This window comes from Dermacentor variabilis, chromosome 6 (assembly GCF_050947875.1).
Source record: "Dermacentor variabilis isolate Ectoservices chromosome 6, ASM5094787v1, whole genome shotgun sequence".
Classification (NCBI taxonomy): Eukaryota; Metazoa; Arthropoda; class Arachnida; order Ixodida; family Ixodidae; genus Dermacentor; species Dermacentor variabilis.
The window spans coordinates 145927472-145944823 of record NC_134573.1 but is presented as its reverse complement, the minus strand read 5'-3'; the positions used below and the strand labels follow the sequence as shown (position 1 = coordinate 145944823).

Sequence of the window (17352 nt, the reverse complement as noted above, 5' to 3'; positions counted from 1 at the left end):
CGGGTGGGCTAGTAGTGCGGGGAAGCTGCTGTGGCGAGCAGTCACTGCTCTCAATTGCACGTGCCTCGTGCCTTTTCTTGTTTACACGGGATCTAGCAGACGGAAAACGTATCACACGAGAGCGATTTGACAATGTACTGAAAATTGGTGCCGAAAGATAGTGTTTTCTGGGAATGTATTTCAACTGCTTTAAAACATTTTCATGAATGGAATTTATTATTCTTAAAACTTAATGCGATATTCATAAAATTATAGAATGAGCTGAAATTTGCCAACATTACAAAACCTTCGGGAGAGTTGGCAGGTACGTACGAAGAAACCAGCTGCCTTGAAGCAAATGCAGGACATACCTGGACTGTGAGAGAACTTGGTGACTTGAGGCCTTCCTCAACACACTTCCTTCCATAGAAGGTTAGCAGAGGACACAGAGATGCCACCCATGAATGCACGTTCAGCTCATGTTCCTCTGTAAGAAGCAAAAAAAAAGTCACTTGCTTACAAAAAAAATGTCACTTATCTTACAGCAGCAACTTCTAATGCCTCTTTCAGTGGAAGATCTGGTTCTCACTGTCTGTCTAGCCACAAAACCCTTACATTGGCAGATACGCACCTTTACATGACAGGAATTGTGAAAATCTGAAACTGTGATGTGCCTCCAATGAATGCACTACTAGGGTGTCAAGTAAAAGAAAAAAAAAAAAAGAAACACAAGTTAGCCTAGCATCATTACTACCTGAATGCCAGCGGAAAAAGTATTCAAAGTGTTACAGCACTGCATCTCAGCGCGAACTGCAGGCGTGCAAGAGAAAAGGGTAAAAAAAAAAGGAAAAGAAATACTACTGTGTGCATTCATAGCGTGCACTGCCAGCCACTAATTAGCAGAGTGGTGCTGTTGGCATTTCTGGCCTGAAAGTTTACAGGTGGTGTGCCGAGTTACCAGACTGTCGCTGCATGCATGCTGACTGCAACAAATACGCCAAAGAGAAAAGCAACATATAAGCGCAAGTCAATGCTGCTTTAGCATGGCACTTTGTTATTTTCCAAAGGTGGCCCATTGCATTTGTTCTTAAATCTACTTTAGTTACCAGGCCTGAGTTGCGGTTATTCGACTGGCTTGTGCCAGCATTTCCTCGTGCTGCTCATGTGGGCCATAATTCCTTTGCTTCCCTTGCAAAGCTGCTGGTTCCGTAGTTCACACACAGTGTTGCAAGGATATGGGTCATCATCATCAGCCTCTGCACGATCATTGCACCTCCGGGCAATTAACAGTCACCCCTGCTTTGTGTCATCCAACGATGTCCTATGCCAGCATGTTTTCGCACTTCTACCCATTATTTTTTCACTTTCTGAAGCAGAAATGTCTCCAGAATGCCATAAACTGCGATGCATTGTTGCCACTGACTTAGCATGTAGAATAACGCACTTTCATCGCAAACTACGTGAAAACTCATTCTATCACCATCTCTTGATGACGGTGATGATGGCTCTGATGGTCGGTTGTTACGTGGCTGCTGCCCCATACCAATTCTTTACTAGGGGGTGCCAAAAGACAGTGGTTACTTGCATTTTATTCGATTGTCAACATTTCCTTAGCATCAGGAGTCCCAAGAGTAGCGTTGGACAATGGCTCCTGCCCCCCCCCCCCTCCCCCGCCCTGGAATCCTTACGTCCCACAAAAACTTTATTGAAGCAAAAATGCACCCATTGCAGAATTTGTTATGGCACTACTTTTGATGCATCAAGTTTTATGGGACACAGATGGGAAATAACAAAAACTTTGTTATGATGGCAATTTCGATGAACCAGTATACTTGTATTCGTTACGCGGCAATTCTATCGTAATATCAAACGATTGTTAACGTGTCATACTGTCGCTTGCATCCCATCATTGCGCTCCACATCCCACACAATATCCTTTTTTATGGTGGAGACTTGATTAGCCTCGAGCAAGAAGCAAATATTAGGCTCAGTAATCTTCCGGACTGGCTAAGAGCAAATAAGTTGGAATTAAACACTAAAAGCACAAAATCGGTCATTTTTTGGCCTCATAACAAGGGTACTGATGATAGCTTAGTACTAGTACAATTCTGTGATGAAGTCATTATACGTTCTACGTCCCAGAGGTTCCTTGGTGTTAAGTTTGAAGAAAATTTAAACTGGTCCAGTTATGTTGGTAACATTAAAACCACCATTGCAAGCTCCATCACTGTTATTAATAAATTAAAGCACCTATTACCTTCTAGATTAAAAAAGCAATTATACTATAGCCTAGTGCATTCATGCCTCCAATATTGTTCATCTGTCTGGTGTACCATGATGCAAACCAATATCCATAGTTTACTAACCTAGCAGAAACGCATGATTCGTGTAATTGAGAATGCGCCTTAAGAAGCCACTCCGTTCCGCTTTTCAAGAACTGTATTTTAACAATAGAAATTCTTATTAACAAAAAAACAGCCACTGCAATATTTAATGAGGTAAGACTCAATGAAAGTGCCTTTTTTAGAGCATACTTCCCGAATGAACATAAATATAACACAAGGCAATTAACCTACAACAAGGGCAAGGTCTGTACAAATTACGGAATGCAAAAGCAGGGATTCATAGTTGCTGATTTTCTGAATCATCACCCCGGCTTACTCACTATAATAAATGAAAATCCGTCCCTAAGCACTTAAAAAAAACAAGAAAAGTGAACACGTATTTGTCGTTCCTTCAGGTTCATTCTTTTGTACACAAATCGCATTCAATATTTCTGCTACGTATGTCATGTGCTTTTCATTTTTTTTGTGTATGTATCCACTTTGTGTACCATGCTTACCCTGTGTGCTTGAGTGTTTTGTGCACTAGGAAAGGGTTGGGGAAGGGGACTGACACTTAGGCATTCGTGCCTTTTCGTCAGCCTCTTTGACAGAGATACCTTGTATTTTTTTCTGCCAAAATAAACATTCATTCATTCATTCATCACTAAAGTAACTGCAAGGTCTATCCAGCCAAAAGTGCAGTGGTCTAACCTTTCTTGGCTGCCAGCTGTTGCTTCAGTATCTTCACCATGGAAGCACCAATGGCGCTCAGCATGAGGGCAAGCCGCGGATGAAGCGATGTGGTGCCGTTTTCCAGGATGCACAGCACGGTGCCCATGCTGCTGGCCCATTCCGACACCGTAGACGTGACGCCACTATTGTGGAATAAAAAGGAGACATTGCTACGTGTTGAGAATGTGCTGTGAAACTGCACTGATATGTTGTTAGCATAACAGCTGCAAAAGACTGTGAGTGCACGAAAACATAAACGTCAGGAACCCTTCGAAATGAATTAAGGCTTCGTGCCGTGCATCTTCAAGTTTGAAATGATTTCTTTCGAGAAAGCTGGCCTTCACAGACTGTGGAATCTCAGACTGACGCAAATGGAAGCGTTGCTAATGTTTTTGCTGATGATCAAGCAAACTTTCCCAAGGAATAGGTGCAAATGCTACTAGGTGAAGAGAGCGATCATGACAATAGTGCTGTTCCGTGGGTGCCAACTTGTGGCATAGGAAATCTCACACACGAAAATGAGAGCATCCAATCAGATTAAATATGCTTCTACGACAAACTGCAGATTTCTTGTGCACACCACTAAATTTGCATCAACGTCTTGTGAAAAATGCAACATTAATTTAAAAATTACATTCTGGGGTTTCAGTACATGCCAAAATGATGATCTGATTATGAGGCATTGATAATTTACTTGGTCAGTGTGTTATAAAACTGTGGACAAACTAAAAATGTATTAGAAGGGTCACCTGATATACAGGGTATATGACTGCAAGTAAGTGCCACCCACAGCGATTAGAATGATGAGGGTACAAGAAATAACGAGGAAACAGAACAAAGGACAACCTAAGTGTAACAACAAATCACAATGTGCATCACATTTTTCACCTGGTGCATCTGTGTTTACAGGCGCATTAACTATTTTGCCCCCTTCGCCAAGAGCAGTTGAGAATGTAAATCATCACTTAAAAGTGAGCGCAAATATCCATCTTTTGGTTCGTATAGTCGTCAGAACATAAAACCTTGACAGAAGAGCCAGATGTTGACTAATATAAGAAAGGTTGCTTCTTTGCTTGCAAAAAAGGAAACAGGTTCATCTCTGGAGTCTGCTTATTTTCGAAGTGCCGTTATTAAGATATTTTCATGCAAAAATGCAAGTTCAACATTTTTTACAACTCCAGCTGCACAGGAAATTTTTTTACAAGTTCTTGCTCCCTCTTGTGCTTCAGTCTACTTAAAATTGTGTCGTGGCTGAGCCTGCGGGAGTGTTTTGAGTTCACCTGTTGTGTGTCGTCGTGATGCTGTAAGTGCGACCTTGCCTGCGTGATGCCAGCGGTTTATGCTACGTTGCGCAAATTCAGCTTGATGCTTTTCATCAACGTGCGAGCTTAACGCATTTCGTTCTGCAAGTGCACAAATAATTAAAAAAAATGTTAAAACTTATCAGTAAAATCGAGGTGCGGGTTATATGCTAATTCTGACTTGACGTGTCACTTCATGGAAGTTCGAATCGCCTCAAGGTGTGGTGTCATGTCAGTGGGAGCTGCACTGCCGTGAAACCACCTTTAGAGCAAAGTTTACCGTTATCAGCGTCACTGAAGAAATCAGGAACAGAGCAGCTCGCCGAAGATATGATAGGGACGGTTTGTGTATCCAAGAATGGAGACTGTTCTTACAAAGATTCGGGCATTGCATGCCATTATTACTGCAGGTTATATGCGTGGAATTTTGTAGCTCTTTTCAGGGTGCTGTTAATTGGGGGTGTGGCTTATACATGAGAAAATACAAATATTCATTCATTTTGAATACTTTGAAAACTTCGAATACTAAAGTCTGAGCGAAAGTGAATATTGAAGAGCGTAATATTCGACTGGATATTTGAAAATATCAAATGCTTGCACAAGCCTATAAAAGACATGTAGAAAACTCTGGAGTAACATCACCGACAGTTGTGGCTCACTCGCTGTTTAAGAAATGCTTGCCTTTCAGAGCTGCCTGACCAGTTTTGCTGTGCTTGAAATGCACTCATTTGTGTATACAACAATTTTTCTTATGTAATAGGCCTATTGGATGTTTGTGCCCCCTATTCAGATAGCTTAACATTATCCCCAGGCTGTGTGCAGTGCTTATCAAGACATCGACATAGTCAAGTTTTTCTGCACGTTCTAAGACTAACGCTATGCACAAGGGAAGCTTCCAGCATGAGTTAAGCTGCATCGCTTATAACATCTAAAACATAAAAATAGAACTAAAAAATATCTTAATGTGTATGATCCCGTTTACAGACAATTTTTGTATAAGTCACAGTTTTTGTAAGGTCTGCTTTCTAATACATGTAAATAAAAAGGACAGCAAATATTTCATCTACCACAAAATATTTGCTAAATGTCAGACGACGACATTCTGTTGGCTAGGGGCTTTCTTGTTTTTTTTGTGTTCTGTTATAGATAGCCCAGTAGAGGAGTCTCCATAATTTCAGATATCTTCAGGCCCAACCTAATCAAATAAGAATGAAGTACACACCTGCTCCAATGCTTGAGTAGTATGAGATAAAGTTCACCAAGCAGAATGCTAATCTTGAAATTTGCCAGGACACCCTGAAAAAATAAAAGCCACAACAAAAAAGTCTCTCAAGAAATGATAGTGCAAATGAATGCTTGCACACACAAAATGTAATAATTGAACCCTGCATTCACATGCATGGATCTTTTGGATATGAGACTTACAGCTAATGCATGAAAATGCATAATTTATGAGTTTTTACTAAGAAAAAGACAGCCATGCCTTGTCTTGCACGACAAAATTTTTATGCTTTTGGGTAACACCTACAATAACAAGCCACCACCATCTGCAATTTAGCACAGCTCTTCGTGAGAAACGTGGAACTATGGAAAAACATTTCATGTGAAGCAGGTGCTGAAGATATCATTTTAATCTCAAATGCCCAAAAGCAACACAGAGGCATTAACCATGGTTAAACTGGTTATAGATTAGTACGCACTGTTAAAGGAATCTTGGCAAGGCTGTAGAGCTGGTAATTGCATAATTTTCATATGAACAGCCTTCAATAACAACTAACCAGATGACAAGGGCGCCTGGTATGTAGTTAGCAGACAGATGTGATGCCAATCCCAGCACATCGCCTCCAAAATTTTCGTTGAGCCGCTAACCTCGGACGTCATGCCCGACGACTGCTCTGGTTTACAACGTTCCAGGTTCTGTGTAATTTCCGGCAAGCGCTAAATGTGGCAGCTTTTTCAGTTTCGGCGTCAAAATGAGCACCTCTGTTTTTGTAAACTTTCTCGTGATGCTTCCACCGCAATTTCAAACAATGCTTTGCACAAAGGCTTCTCTACATTTATACTATGTATCTTTACACAATCAAAAAGTCTTTTGCAAATGACCTTTACTATGCACCAAAGTAGCACTGGTACATGGATGCTTCTTCCGTTCTGCCCATTGGAAGGCCGCTGCCGAAGTCAGCAATCGAACCTGGAACCCTGCACTCGGTGGCGGAACACCCCAATACCTGAGCCACCACAGAGATAGTGTAACTGCATCCACTTGACAGCTGAGACAGCAGCCAATTAGATTGAAAGGCATTTGGAGTGTCTACAGGAAGTGAGTATCACACCTGCCAGCATTTACGCATTTATTGTAAGCTGCCCGACTTTAAAAGCTTATTTACAAATGTTGTAATGACAGCAATAATTTTAAAAAATTTTAATTTGCATCCACTTTAGGGTAAGGCTGATTTTAAAAGAACACAAATACAGTAGCCAACCGATTTTTTTAGAGCATGATATATCAGATCTGCTAAATTATATGGACCTATCTGCACTAACGTCAACCACTCCATAGGAATAACGCAAATGGTGACTAACATTTTGGCCGCTGTTAATAGTGAATATTTTATCAATTTCATGAATATCTTTGTTTGTCTCTGGCACAGGTCGGTCTATCTGTCGGCAACTACACAGAAAAGAGCCTGTTCACCTTCAAAAAAATAAATACTGCGGTTTTATATGCCAGAACCACGATTATGAGGCATGCCGCAGTGAGGAACTTTAGACTGACTTTGACCACTCGAGGTTCTTTAAGGCGCACCCAATGCACAGAACATGGGCATTTTTGCATTTCATCCCCACTGAAATGCCGCCGCCGGGATTCGATCCTGTGCACCCCTCGGGCTTGTTAGCGCAACACCGTAGCCACTACGCCACCACGGCGGGTCGGTTGATAGTGTTCTCAAAGAACAAAGTCTGTGACTTTATTTTTACAAACACTCAAGAGATTCAGCGATGAAGCAATATTAAGTATTTTTAACTAAATATATTAGTATTTTTTTCCTTGACTATCGTAATTTTGACACTTGAAGGTTGGCAGGTCTGGGGTATTTAATAGGTGGACCAGTCAGCAGGGCACACATTTCGCATAGTATCTATCACTGAAATATAAGAATCAAAGCTGAGCTCACGTCTGTAACCAGGCTGGAAAACAAGTCCTGCAGAATGGCTTTCTTCTCTGCCGATGCAATCTGCATGTGACGGCACTGGAAGACAAACACACAAGGAATGTAAACAACCACTTTCGATGCATTTATGGCGAACAAAGACTGTGGCTGAGAGCGCAGCAAGCACACGTTACCTTGGCAAGGATCACGCAGAAGTCACGCCACCCTGACAACAGCACAAAGCTATCAGCAACAGGGTCAAACATTTCACTGACATCAGCAATGCTCATGGCTGAGGCATTCAGGCTTCCACCACCTCCTGGCTGTTTGGGCAAGCCGCTGGTCACAAGCTGAAAGAGAGTGACGATCTATCAGTATAACAAACTAAATCAGAGTTTTGTCTGTACTATCATGCACAATAAAATCTCCACAAGTTAGGATAGCTAGACAATTATCTTTCACTGGTATAATGTTGGTGAGACTACAGTTTCTGTGCTTAGTTTAAGGCCTAGTACACTATGCCCCAACCAGATCTGAAGTATCTAAAACTGAACTCTCTGGTTGATAGGCAAAAGCCTTAAGTGGCTCATTGCCATGGCTCATGCCCGAAAAAAGCGGCGTCTAGTCCAGTGAGACAAAAATATAACAATCAGGAATGGCTCGCGTCCCCGTAAGCAAGCAAAGATGCAATGGCTGAATATGAATGAAGAAATGAAAGGAAGACGGACAGAAAGAAAGACGGAAAGAAAGAGAGAACGAAAGAATCTTTAGGTAGTGCATTAGGTGCTCGCATGTGTCATTGAGGAGGTCGACCTACCGCACCATATGTTTACTTCACAATGCGGCTCGTTATGTCTAGCTAGAAGTCTGAGCCCTCTGATCTTAATGCACTATAATGCACTATAACTTAATGCACTGCTATGTATGAAGCAGGCTTTCACCTTCACGTGTTGCAGGAGTGTAACATGCTACCGAACTTTTCACCTGTACGAGACATTCTACTTTATGCTCTACTGTTTATGCTTCTACTCTTGGATTTCGAGTTTTTTAAATGCAGAGATACTATATTATATGATGTATTTGATGATAACTTGTGAGGTTTAAGTACCAAAAGCAACACTTGGGCTATGAGAGGCACTGTAATGGAGGGCACCATATTAATTTAAACCGACTAGGATTCTTTAACGTGCTCCTAAATATAAGTGCATAAGTGTTTTTGCATTTCACTCCGAGCGAAATGCGGCTCCAGTGGCCGGGAACTGAACCCGCAACCAGCGGGAGAATGCCACAGCCACTGCACCACTGCAGCAGGTAGATACCACATTTCATGATAGCACCTGATCACATACGTGAGACAGCTGCCATTACCGTGCAATCGATCATACACCGCAATGCTTGCAGCTCACCTTAGACCAGGCCTTTATTGGGGCCCCCTGCTTCGCCTTGTCGAGGACAGCTTTCACGTTGGGATCAAGTTCGCTTCTGCAAATGGAAACAAGTGGGCATTATATAACAGTTACAGCTTCCAAACGTGGTCTGGAAACAGAGATAAGGAGGAAAGAAGTGCTAGACGAAAGCCACCATAGCGCACTCACTGGCAGCAACAGGCAACAATTTGAATTATGTGATAGTTCTGCGGAAACCCGCAGGGTGGAGAGAGGTAATTAAGGGAAAATGAGACATCCACCCTATGGTAGCAACTGCTCCAAAGGAAACCCATACGGGTTCCTCGAAAGAAAAGCCTCGCAGTTGAAGAAAAATTCGTCCCGGTCTGGGACTCAGACCCTGGACGACCACTTTTCCAGGGCAGTCGCTCTACCATCTGAGCTAGCCAGGCGGCTCGCAGATGGCAGGGCGAAGTCGAATTTGTCAACAATTCGAAGCAGAGGCAAGAGTTTTTCACGTGATAGTTCTGCAGAAACCCGCAGGGTGGAGAGAGGTAATTAATTAAAGGAAAATCAGACATCCACCCAACCGTAGCAATTGTTGCAATGTGAACCCATATGGATTCCTCGAAAGAAAAGCCGCAGTTGAAGAAAAATTCGTCCTGGTCGACTTCGCCCTGTCATCTGCTAGCCACCTGGTTAGCTCAGATGGTAGAGCAGCTGCCCCAGAGGGGTGGTGCCCAGAATAGGACGAATTTATCTTCAACTATAAGGCTTTTCTTTCAAGGAACCCATAAGGGTTTCCTTTGTAGCAGTTGGCCTTGCCTTCGCCAGATTAGCCTTCGCCAGATAATTCGAACTTGACCAGTCGGCACGCCTGTGCCTGACCCCTGTAGTGACCCCAATGGTGACCCCCTTAGGGGCAGCATATATCAGCGGAGCTTAGCGAACAGTGAATGCGTTGAACACACGTCATGTTCCGTCAAAAACACCTATTTTTGGCCTGCCCGAGGAGTATTTTCAAGCAATAATCATAGCTCACAATATCTGAGCACGGTATTTATCGCATTCTAACATGCACCTTTCTTTTCCTAGAAAATTGGGCTTAAAATTGCCCGTGCGGTACAATTATAGATGAAACCAAACAGTCTTGGTGGCGTTTGTACGCTTTACCGCATAACACAGATGTATAACAGCGAAGCTGACTTTAGGAACCCGGCTGCAATTGTGTAACGCCCCCTAACCCATTTTTCTTTCTAAAACATCAGGTGCAGGGTAGATTTTAGCTCAGTTTAGGAGCTTTAAAGTCATTTCTACATTAGTTTTCTACCGTGGACACATATAAGGAGGTTGCCCGTTTTATTTGGGGCATGTGACAATCGTACAAATATTGGCAAATGAGTCAATGGTGTGTTTCGCCGTTTTTTTCTGCATCTTGTTTAATTTGACATGCCGGATAATTCGATCAGTTTCATTGGTCCCATCATGGTTGAATTAATGAAATTCAACTGCATTAGCATTTATCCTGTACAGACTAACATTAAATTAAGTGTGCACATGACATGCGTGTGATGCGGTGGTGTGTGTGTCATAAGGTCTGTTCGATTCAGCCAAGTTTCTCTGCACCTTCTGCACCTATTCACGGAGCACTGCACCTAGACCCTCGATTCCCCGAGGTGCAGCAGTGCAACCTGTACCCCCGTGCTCGATTGAACGGGGTGCAAGGCAAGGTGCCGCCGCGGTGCACTGCACCCTTGAACCTTGCAGCGAGTGGGTGCAGCCCGGCACCCCCTGCACTTTTTCGTTTGAGGTGCCGTGCACCTTTTTCTGAATCGAACAAACCTATACAGTAAAACCTCGTTAATTTGAACTCGGTTTATTCGAAATCCCGCGTAATTCGAAGTTTTTTGGCGGTCCCAACAGTTTGCACGCAAATTTTGCCAGATAATTTGAACAGCCAGCGTGCCCATATCCGGATAATACATCAGTTGAAACCATGGCCTCTGTGATCAGCAACAAAAAAGATTAGTGTGCCAGTCTCTGAGGCCAGTATAGTTGCCGGAGTGGCAGCCAGGCAGTACTTTAAATCAACTTTCTGTTTCTGGTGAGCGTTGTGCGCAGTGCTGTGGAGTGTAGCAACTGTAACAGTGAATTGTTGCACACTGTAAGCAGACTGGAGGACGCAGCCAACGGTGCGGGTAACTACCGCGCCAAGCAGTCACACATTGATGACTACGGTACTTCAAGTGACCGTTTTTCAGGCGAAGTAAAGGTGCAGTGTTGACACAGCCACATTTCGTGTGTTTATTTCTCGTTTGTCGTCCATTTTTGATAATTTGAAAACCCGGTTAATCCGATGATTTTTCGCGGTCCGACGGACTTCAAGTTAACGAGGTTCTACTGTATGTAATTGCGAGGTGAGAGATGGCGCGAGTGTTTCAATGCCAGCACTACCTGACGAGGTGGCTAACTCAGCCACGAGAGCAGCTCGCTTCTGTATTTAGGCTGTGGAACGCTGGCACAAGCGGACTGACTGCATGCTCGTCGATGCGCTCAGTGAGACTAACTGGCATGGAGGCTACCTGTTTGGCTTGGAGTGCAGCATTGGCATAGGCTAATAAATCACCCAAACGTGTTTCTGTCCACAGGACTGCACCCGTGACCGACATCGGTGTCCGGCATGGGTAAACGCTATTCGTGTGGTATCCAGGTGTTGTGAGTCGAACTTCCTCGACTGCTCAAGTGTATCTGATTGGAGGACTATTCCTTGCATGCATGTCGGCTAGTTGATATCGTTAAGCAAAAGGAGCAATAAATGTGCCTTTTAAGTGTGCACTCTGCATTGTCATTTCTTCTGTTACCAAGAGACTTGAGACCACACAACATAGATCTGTTTCTCACGTAACCACCCTTTTTGGAATGCGGCTGCTGCAGCTGCCAATTGAACCGGCAACCCAAATCTTAGTAGGAAAATACCTCAACCACTGGTCTATCGTGGCAGGTAGTGATGGGCACTATATGCAACCACACCTACGCTACTGAGGACCACTGCTCGTTTATTCGAGGCCTGCGAGTTACGTGAACAAGGAAAGCGAAGCTCACTCACTTGGACTGGTAAAGCTCCAAAGCCAGTGTCTTGAAGATGAAGGCCACCAGCCTGCATTCTTGTGTCGCCACCGCCTCTCCCATCAGGGGAAAACACACCAGGCTCCAGAACGACTTACTATAAAAACCATGGGAACCGTGCGGTCAGCAAACGATGATAGTACAGCAAAGGCAGTGCAACGAAGACAGTAAAAATAATTTCAGCGCAAAAGAAGCCGATAAGTAAAGGTAGCAAACGGTGTTGACTCACTTCTTACGCAGCAGCTCCATGGCCCGCAGTTGGTGGCATGCCCACAGGCTGTGTATGAACTCGATGCACGAGCAGTGCAGGTCTGCAGGACAGTAGTCCACACCCTGCAAATCAGTGTACTTGTCGTTACATTGCAACGAGCACGTCACGTAAAAGCTACATCAAGCCTCAGGCCAAAATGCTACTGTGTTAAGGGCAGTTTCCAAACACCGCCTAGGAGCCTTGCCAAAACATGCCACCTTACACCGGTCTGCTGCACCTGCTGGGCATGCCTGATTGCACATGCAGTCACACAACACCCTAGGTCGGTGCACTCATTCAAACTCAAACTCATTTCTCAGTCGCGAGTGTGAGCATGAGCAAGTGACGAAGGGTGTGAAGGGATGTGAATATAAATGCGAGTCAAGTGAGTGCCTCCGTTCACACCACATTCACAGCGGGTGCGAGTAGGAATGCGAGTAAGTGCTCACTTATTCTGCCGACTCAAGCACAGCACACAATGAATCTAAGTAACACAGAGCATGGCTTCCGAGATCGGCAACTGCTTTGTATCCCTCGTCATCGTAAAGCTGAACGCTGGTCAAATGTAACTTGGCTTTCGAGATTGAGAGCACACGCAAGCGATCTCAGAGGCCATGTTGCGTGTGATCCTTCTCTGTTGTCTGGCTTGTGGCTGTGTTCCATATGGAATATCCCTGGCAGGTGTGCAATGCAATGCACAGTAGTCCTACACAGCGCAGCAGTTAAACAACTGATGCAGTAAATCTATAAGCATTGCCTGGAGCAACAACAGTGTTGTGAACAATCAACCTGTAGTACAATTGACAAATTAATCAAAGAGCACAAGAATAATGAATGCGAGCAGATTACAGAAGAGCTCACTCACTACTGCTGTTTAGTTTGTAAAGGATGACACGACATACTGATACAAGAGACACATTACAAAAATGGAGTTTGCTTCTGCCGTAGTTCAAAAGTTGAGAAAGCTCACGCTGAAAATTGGTCAGGGTGCAGTTATGGTTAATGCAGTTACTGAGCCATTATGACCTCTTTATCATTTAGTGATGTGCCAACCGGCTCAGCAGACTTTCATTTTCTTTTGTTAACAGTCGTGCCTTCGAACGGTATGAAATTAATTTTGTTTGCCCATTTTGCTTCCTGTGCTTTCACTTTCATAGCTTAAAAATATTTTATTCAAACTGAGTTGAAAATTTCGCTGATGGCACAACCTTATTCAAAACAAATGCGCTGTTTGTTTTACAAAACGAAATTCCTTTATGACTAACTGCGTTTAGGAAAGTTCTGAAGGAAGAATGTTGCAAAACCAGTACCCACCTCTTGCTTTGTCTTCAAGATCTGTAAAACTTCGCCCAAGCACAAACCTAAACCTGAAGAGCTCTGTGAAAAAAAAGAAAGAATACTGTTACGCAGAGGATCTTGCAAAACTCAACACAAAATCAACTTGACATCTGACTGCCACCATGTGTTAGTGCAGATGTGAAAACTTCAAGTGTTCTCATTAACCCTTTAACTGCCATGCCCTAGTACTTGTCTAGGTGCCGTTGCACACTGCTAGACATGCCCGATTAAAGCTGTGTAACAATTTCAAGGCACTCCCTCCCTTTGCCAAGATATAATTGCCGAATGTGAAATATAGGTAGAATGGTTGTGCCATCTACAGAAAAGTTGGTTTAATTAAAATTGTATGACAGGTATTGTTTTTATGCAGCAGATGATGCAACAAAGCTTATCGGTCTGTTAGTGTTGCTTGTGTCCCTTGTTTTCTAACAAGGTAGATCGGCATGAAAAACCTGGACCTTTTTTGGATGGCAGAAATGAAAAAAAAAAAAAAAAACTTATGAACTTTGCTTCAGAAGACCTTGATGTTGATTACTAGCTTTGTTCAAGTGATATTGACTATGATGAAGCGGCCACATTGTCGGCTATGAAACACTCATTATCCTAACTAAAAGCATTAATTATCATTATCATCATTATCAAATATTTGTATAAAGATTAGAAATCTTTGTAAAATACTTTATAAACTCATTGTACTTTAAGTTTATTTTTTGTGAGTGAAGCCAGGAATTTAATGCTGAGATGCAAGTGGTAAAAGAATACTGCCGCCAGCATTACAAGAACCCAAAGATGCCTGCCGCATCCTATCTGTGTCCCAAAGAGCCGCCACACCGCAAGCGTAAGGCAACACTGGGTCGTGCGTGCCACCGCACCACATGCTGACAGACCGGCAGCTTGTACTCGAGAACCGTATGACTGGCACACGACAGGAGGTGACAAAGAAGAGAACGACATTCGAAGAAACGCAGCTCGAGTGCCGTTTTTGTTTGAGTGTTGAGTCTCTTGAGTTGACAGGCACAGGTTTGCCCAGAATAAATCAGTTTTCTTAGAAACGGCTGTCGTAACTGTTGGTTACCATATGCTGAAGCAACGAATTAATGAGCAGCTCTGTTTTGGATCAATTCGATAACAGCTACTGTCGCAAAACAATGAACCAGCAACCCAACCTCAACACTCAGGATGCCCAGGTAACATGTGCTGGTAGCTCCGACACAGCCCACAAACCCAGGCAACGTTCAAAAGCCTACCAATGAGGCATCACCAGAGAAACCAGAGGAGGAGGAGGAGGAGGGCGCAGACGTCGGGGACGGAGTGGTGGTGCCCAGGAGCAGCTCAAACAACCCAGGCTGGGTGCGTGTGCAAACCGCCAGGAGCTGCAGGAGAGCCACCTTGAGACGCACGTCCTCGGTGTCCTTGCTCAACCGCAGCAGCAGCTGGTCGCGGAAGCTCTCCGCATCACGCCCCAGGCACGCCAGCAGGGACATCGGGTACAGCTGCAAATGGTATGGGAAGAGGAATGTTGCTCCCTATGCAAGAAATGCGGTCGCACATCGTCAGACATGAAATCACAGCCAACATGAAAGTACCTCTATTTTATCTGATATTCATTATAAGCATACATTCGTTACATGCCTAATATCGGCAGTAAACGTTTTAGATTTACTTTGCCATGTGCGATAATCTGTTATATCAGAGTTTGTTATATAGAGCCCCGACTGGGTCTGGTGCAACAACATTTAATTTTTTTTTATGAAAGCAACCCAGCGAAACTGTCAGCATAAAGCAAAGCTCCAGGAATAATTTCGCTGTCATTGTTCAGTTGTCACTGGTGTCCTCTGTTCCAAGTGTGGAGGGGTTTTCACAACAATCCAATCCACTATTGCAGTGAAGCCACAACTAAAGGCAAAATTTTCATATCGCCAACACCTGCCCAAACATGCACTTGAATTTAACGAATTTGTGATGGGTCTTACAGGCACCAAAGAAATTGATTGATTGGTGTCACTTAGAATCTGAAAGACATCTGGGCAATAAAATCATGGAAATTTTTGTATTTTTAATCAAATTGATTTAACTTGTTTGGTTCTTTGACGTGCACTTAAATTTAGGTACTGTTCACAAGCATTTAAGCATTCCGGCACGCCAGCGCAATGCGACCACCAAAGCTAGGAATCAAACCAACGACCTTGTGCACAGTATTGGATTGTCATAACAACTACTGAGGTGGCTTGCGTGAAGATACCGGCACGCCAGCGCAATACGACTACCAAAGCTAGGAATCAAACCAATGACCTTGTGCACAGTATTGGATTGTCATAACAACTACTGAGGTGGCTTGCGCAAAGATACCGGCACGCCAGCGAAATACGACTACCAAAGCTAGGAATCAAACCAACGACCTTGTGCACAGTATTGGATTGTCATAACAACTACTGAGGTGGCTTGCGCGAAGATACCGGTAGCTGTCTGGAAATAACACCCACCTTGGCAATGCGCTTCAGCAGCTGCACAGCGAGCGTGCAGAGACGCGGATCAAAGCGCAGGTACAGAAAGCGTGCCACAGAGACGGTCAGGGACGGTGCACCACCAGCAGTCTGGCTGGGTGACACCAGCAAGCGCTGTTCCAGAGGGGAGCCCGCACCGGCGCCCAGCAGCAGCAGGCGGTTCAGTACCGAGAAGCACAGTCGCACAGAGTTGAGCAAATCTTTCGAGTGGCGACTGCATCGGGGTTGCCAAAACAGGGTTGCAAAAAAATGGTTACATAAGAAACTCACTGGTCATCCCACTACACTGGAAAGAGGGTAATGTGGTAGCGTTAAGGCATCTTGTGATTCAATGATTATTCATTGACATTGCTTTATTACAACCACCTGTGCAACATGCTACCACTTCTCCTGTTATGTGCCCGACTACGTCGCACCATTCTTCTGCTCCTCTTTCACTGCTCTGTTGCTCTCACTACGCCGAGGACACGTTACTTGCCTACATTGCCGAAGGTCAAGTTTTGAAACGATCACACTAAAATCCTCGTATGGACGCATATCATCAGGATCGCTCCACCCATGCTTTTGATGACGCTGCCTCCAGGATCGACCCGCTTTATTTTGCGTCTACACCGAGAATGAAGGCCAGTGACTGCATCCTGTACAATGCTATGACATTACAGATCAAACCTATTGCATTCAACAGCCACCTAGCTTTAGTGAAAACTCCACTTAAGTGAAAAGCTTGAGGAATGCAGATGCAACTTGGCAGTGCTACAGGGATTGCTTTAGTACGCTGTTTGTCGCTTGCCAGTGAAGCCACTAGTGAGCAACAGATGTCAATGACATTTCATCCGCCTTTAGTGCGCTTAGTTAGCAAATGTCTCTGTCATCAGCAGGCTCTTAGTTTCCACTCCACCTTGCTTTACTGCCAACAGCTAGTTTACAACTGCACCGTAAGCATCACTTTTGTAAGCATTGCACAAGTAAGATAGCATTGAGGATCAGAAAGTCGTACACCGCAGCTGAAACACTGCTGTGCACTAACCCTTAGGGGGTTGTTTCACAGACTACAGCACGTTTTTCCGACTTTTCAATGTGCATATAATTTACAAAAAGAGGAACAATATGAAGTCGTCATCAGCACATAAAAGTATGACCATCTCCTCAGCCAGCTGTACCCATTGGGAAGGCTTGCTTCATAGCAACCCACCAGAAGGAGCAATGATGTAAAGAATCCAGCTGGCATTTCAGTAGCTAATTGATTAAGGCCATTCATAAG

General features: G+C 43.9%; 1 protein-coding gene across 1 annotated transcript in view; it reads right to left on the bottom strand.

The window, feature by feature from the left end:
- Positions 1-17352, bottom strand: part of Nup188 (nuclear pore complex protein Nup188) — an 80974-nt gene that overhangs the window by 20997 nt on the left and 42625 nt on the right. Inside the window, exons 27-37 of the mRNA XM_075696170.1 lie at positions 16071-16305; positions 14835-15080; positions 13564-13626; positions 12229-12332; positions 11980-12096; positions 8895-8970; positions 7683-7838; positions 7513-7587; positions 5559-5632; positions 3015-3178; positions 351-466 (exon numbers count right to left, since the gene is read on the bottom strand). Coding sequence (XP_075552285.1) covers positions 351-466; positions 3015-3178; positions 5559-5632; positions 7513-7587; positions 7683-7838; positions 8895-8970; positions 11980-12096; positions 12229-12332; positions 13564-13626; positions 14835-15080; positions 16071-16305 — 1426 coding nt within the window. The remainder of the gene's footprint in view (positions 1-350; positions 467-3014; positions 3179-5558; positions 5633-7512; positions 7588-7682; positions 7839-8894; positions 8971-11979; positions 12097-12228; positions 12333-13563; positions 13627-14834; positions 15081-16070; positions 16306-17352) is intronic.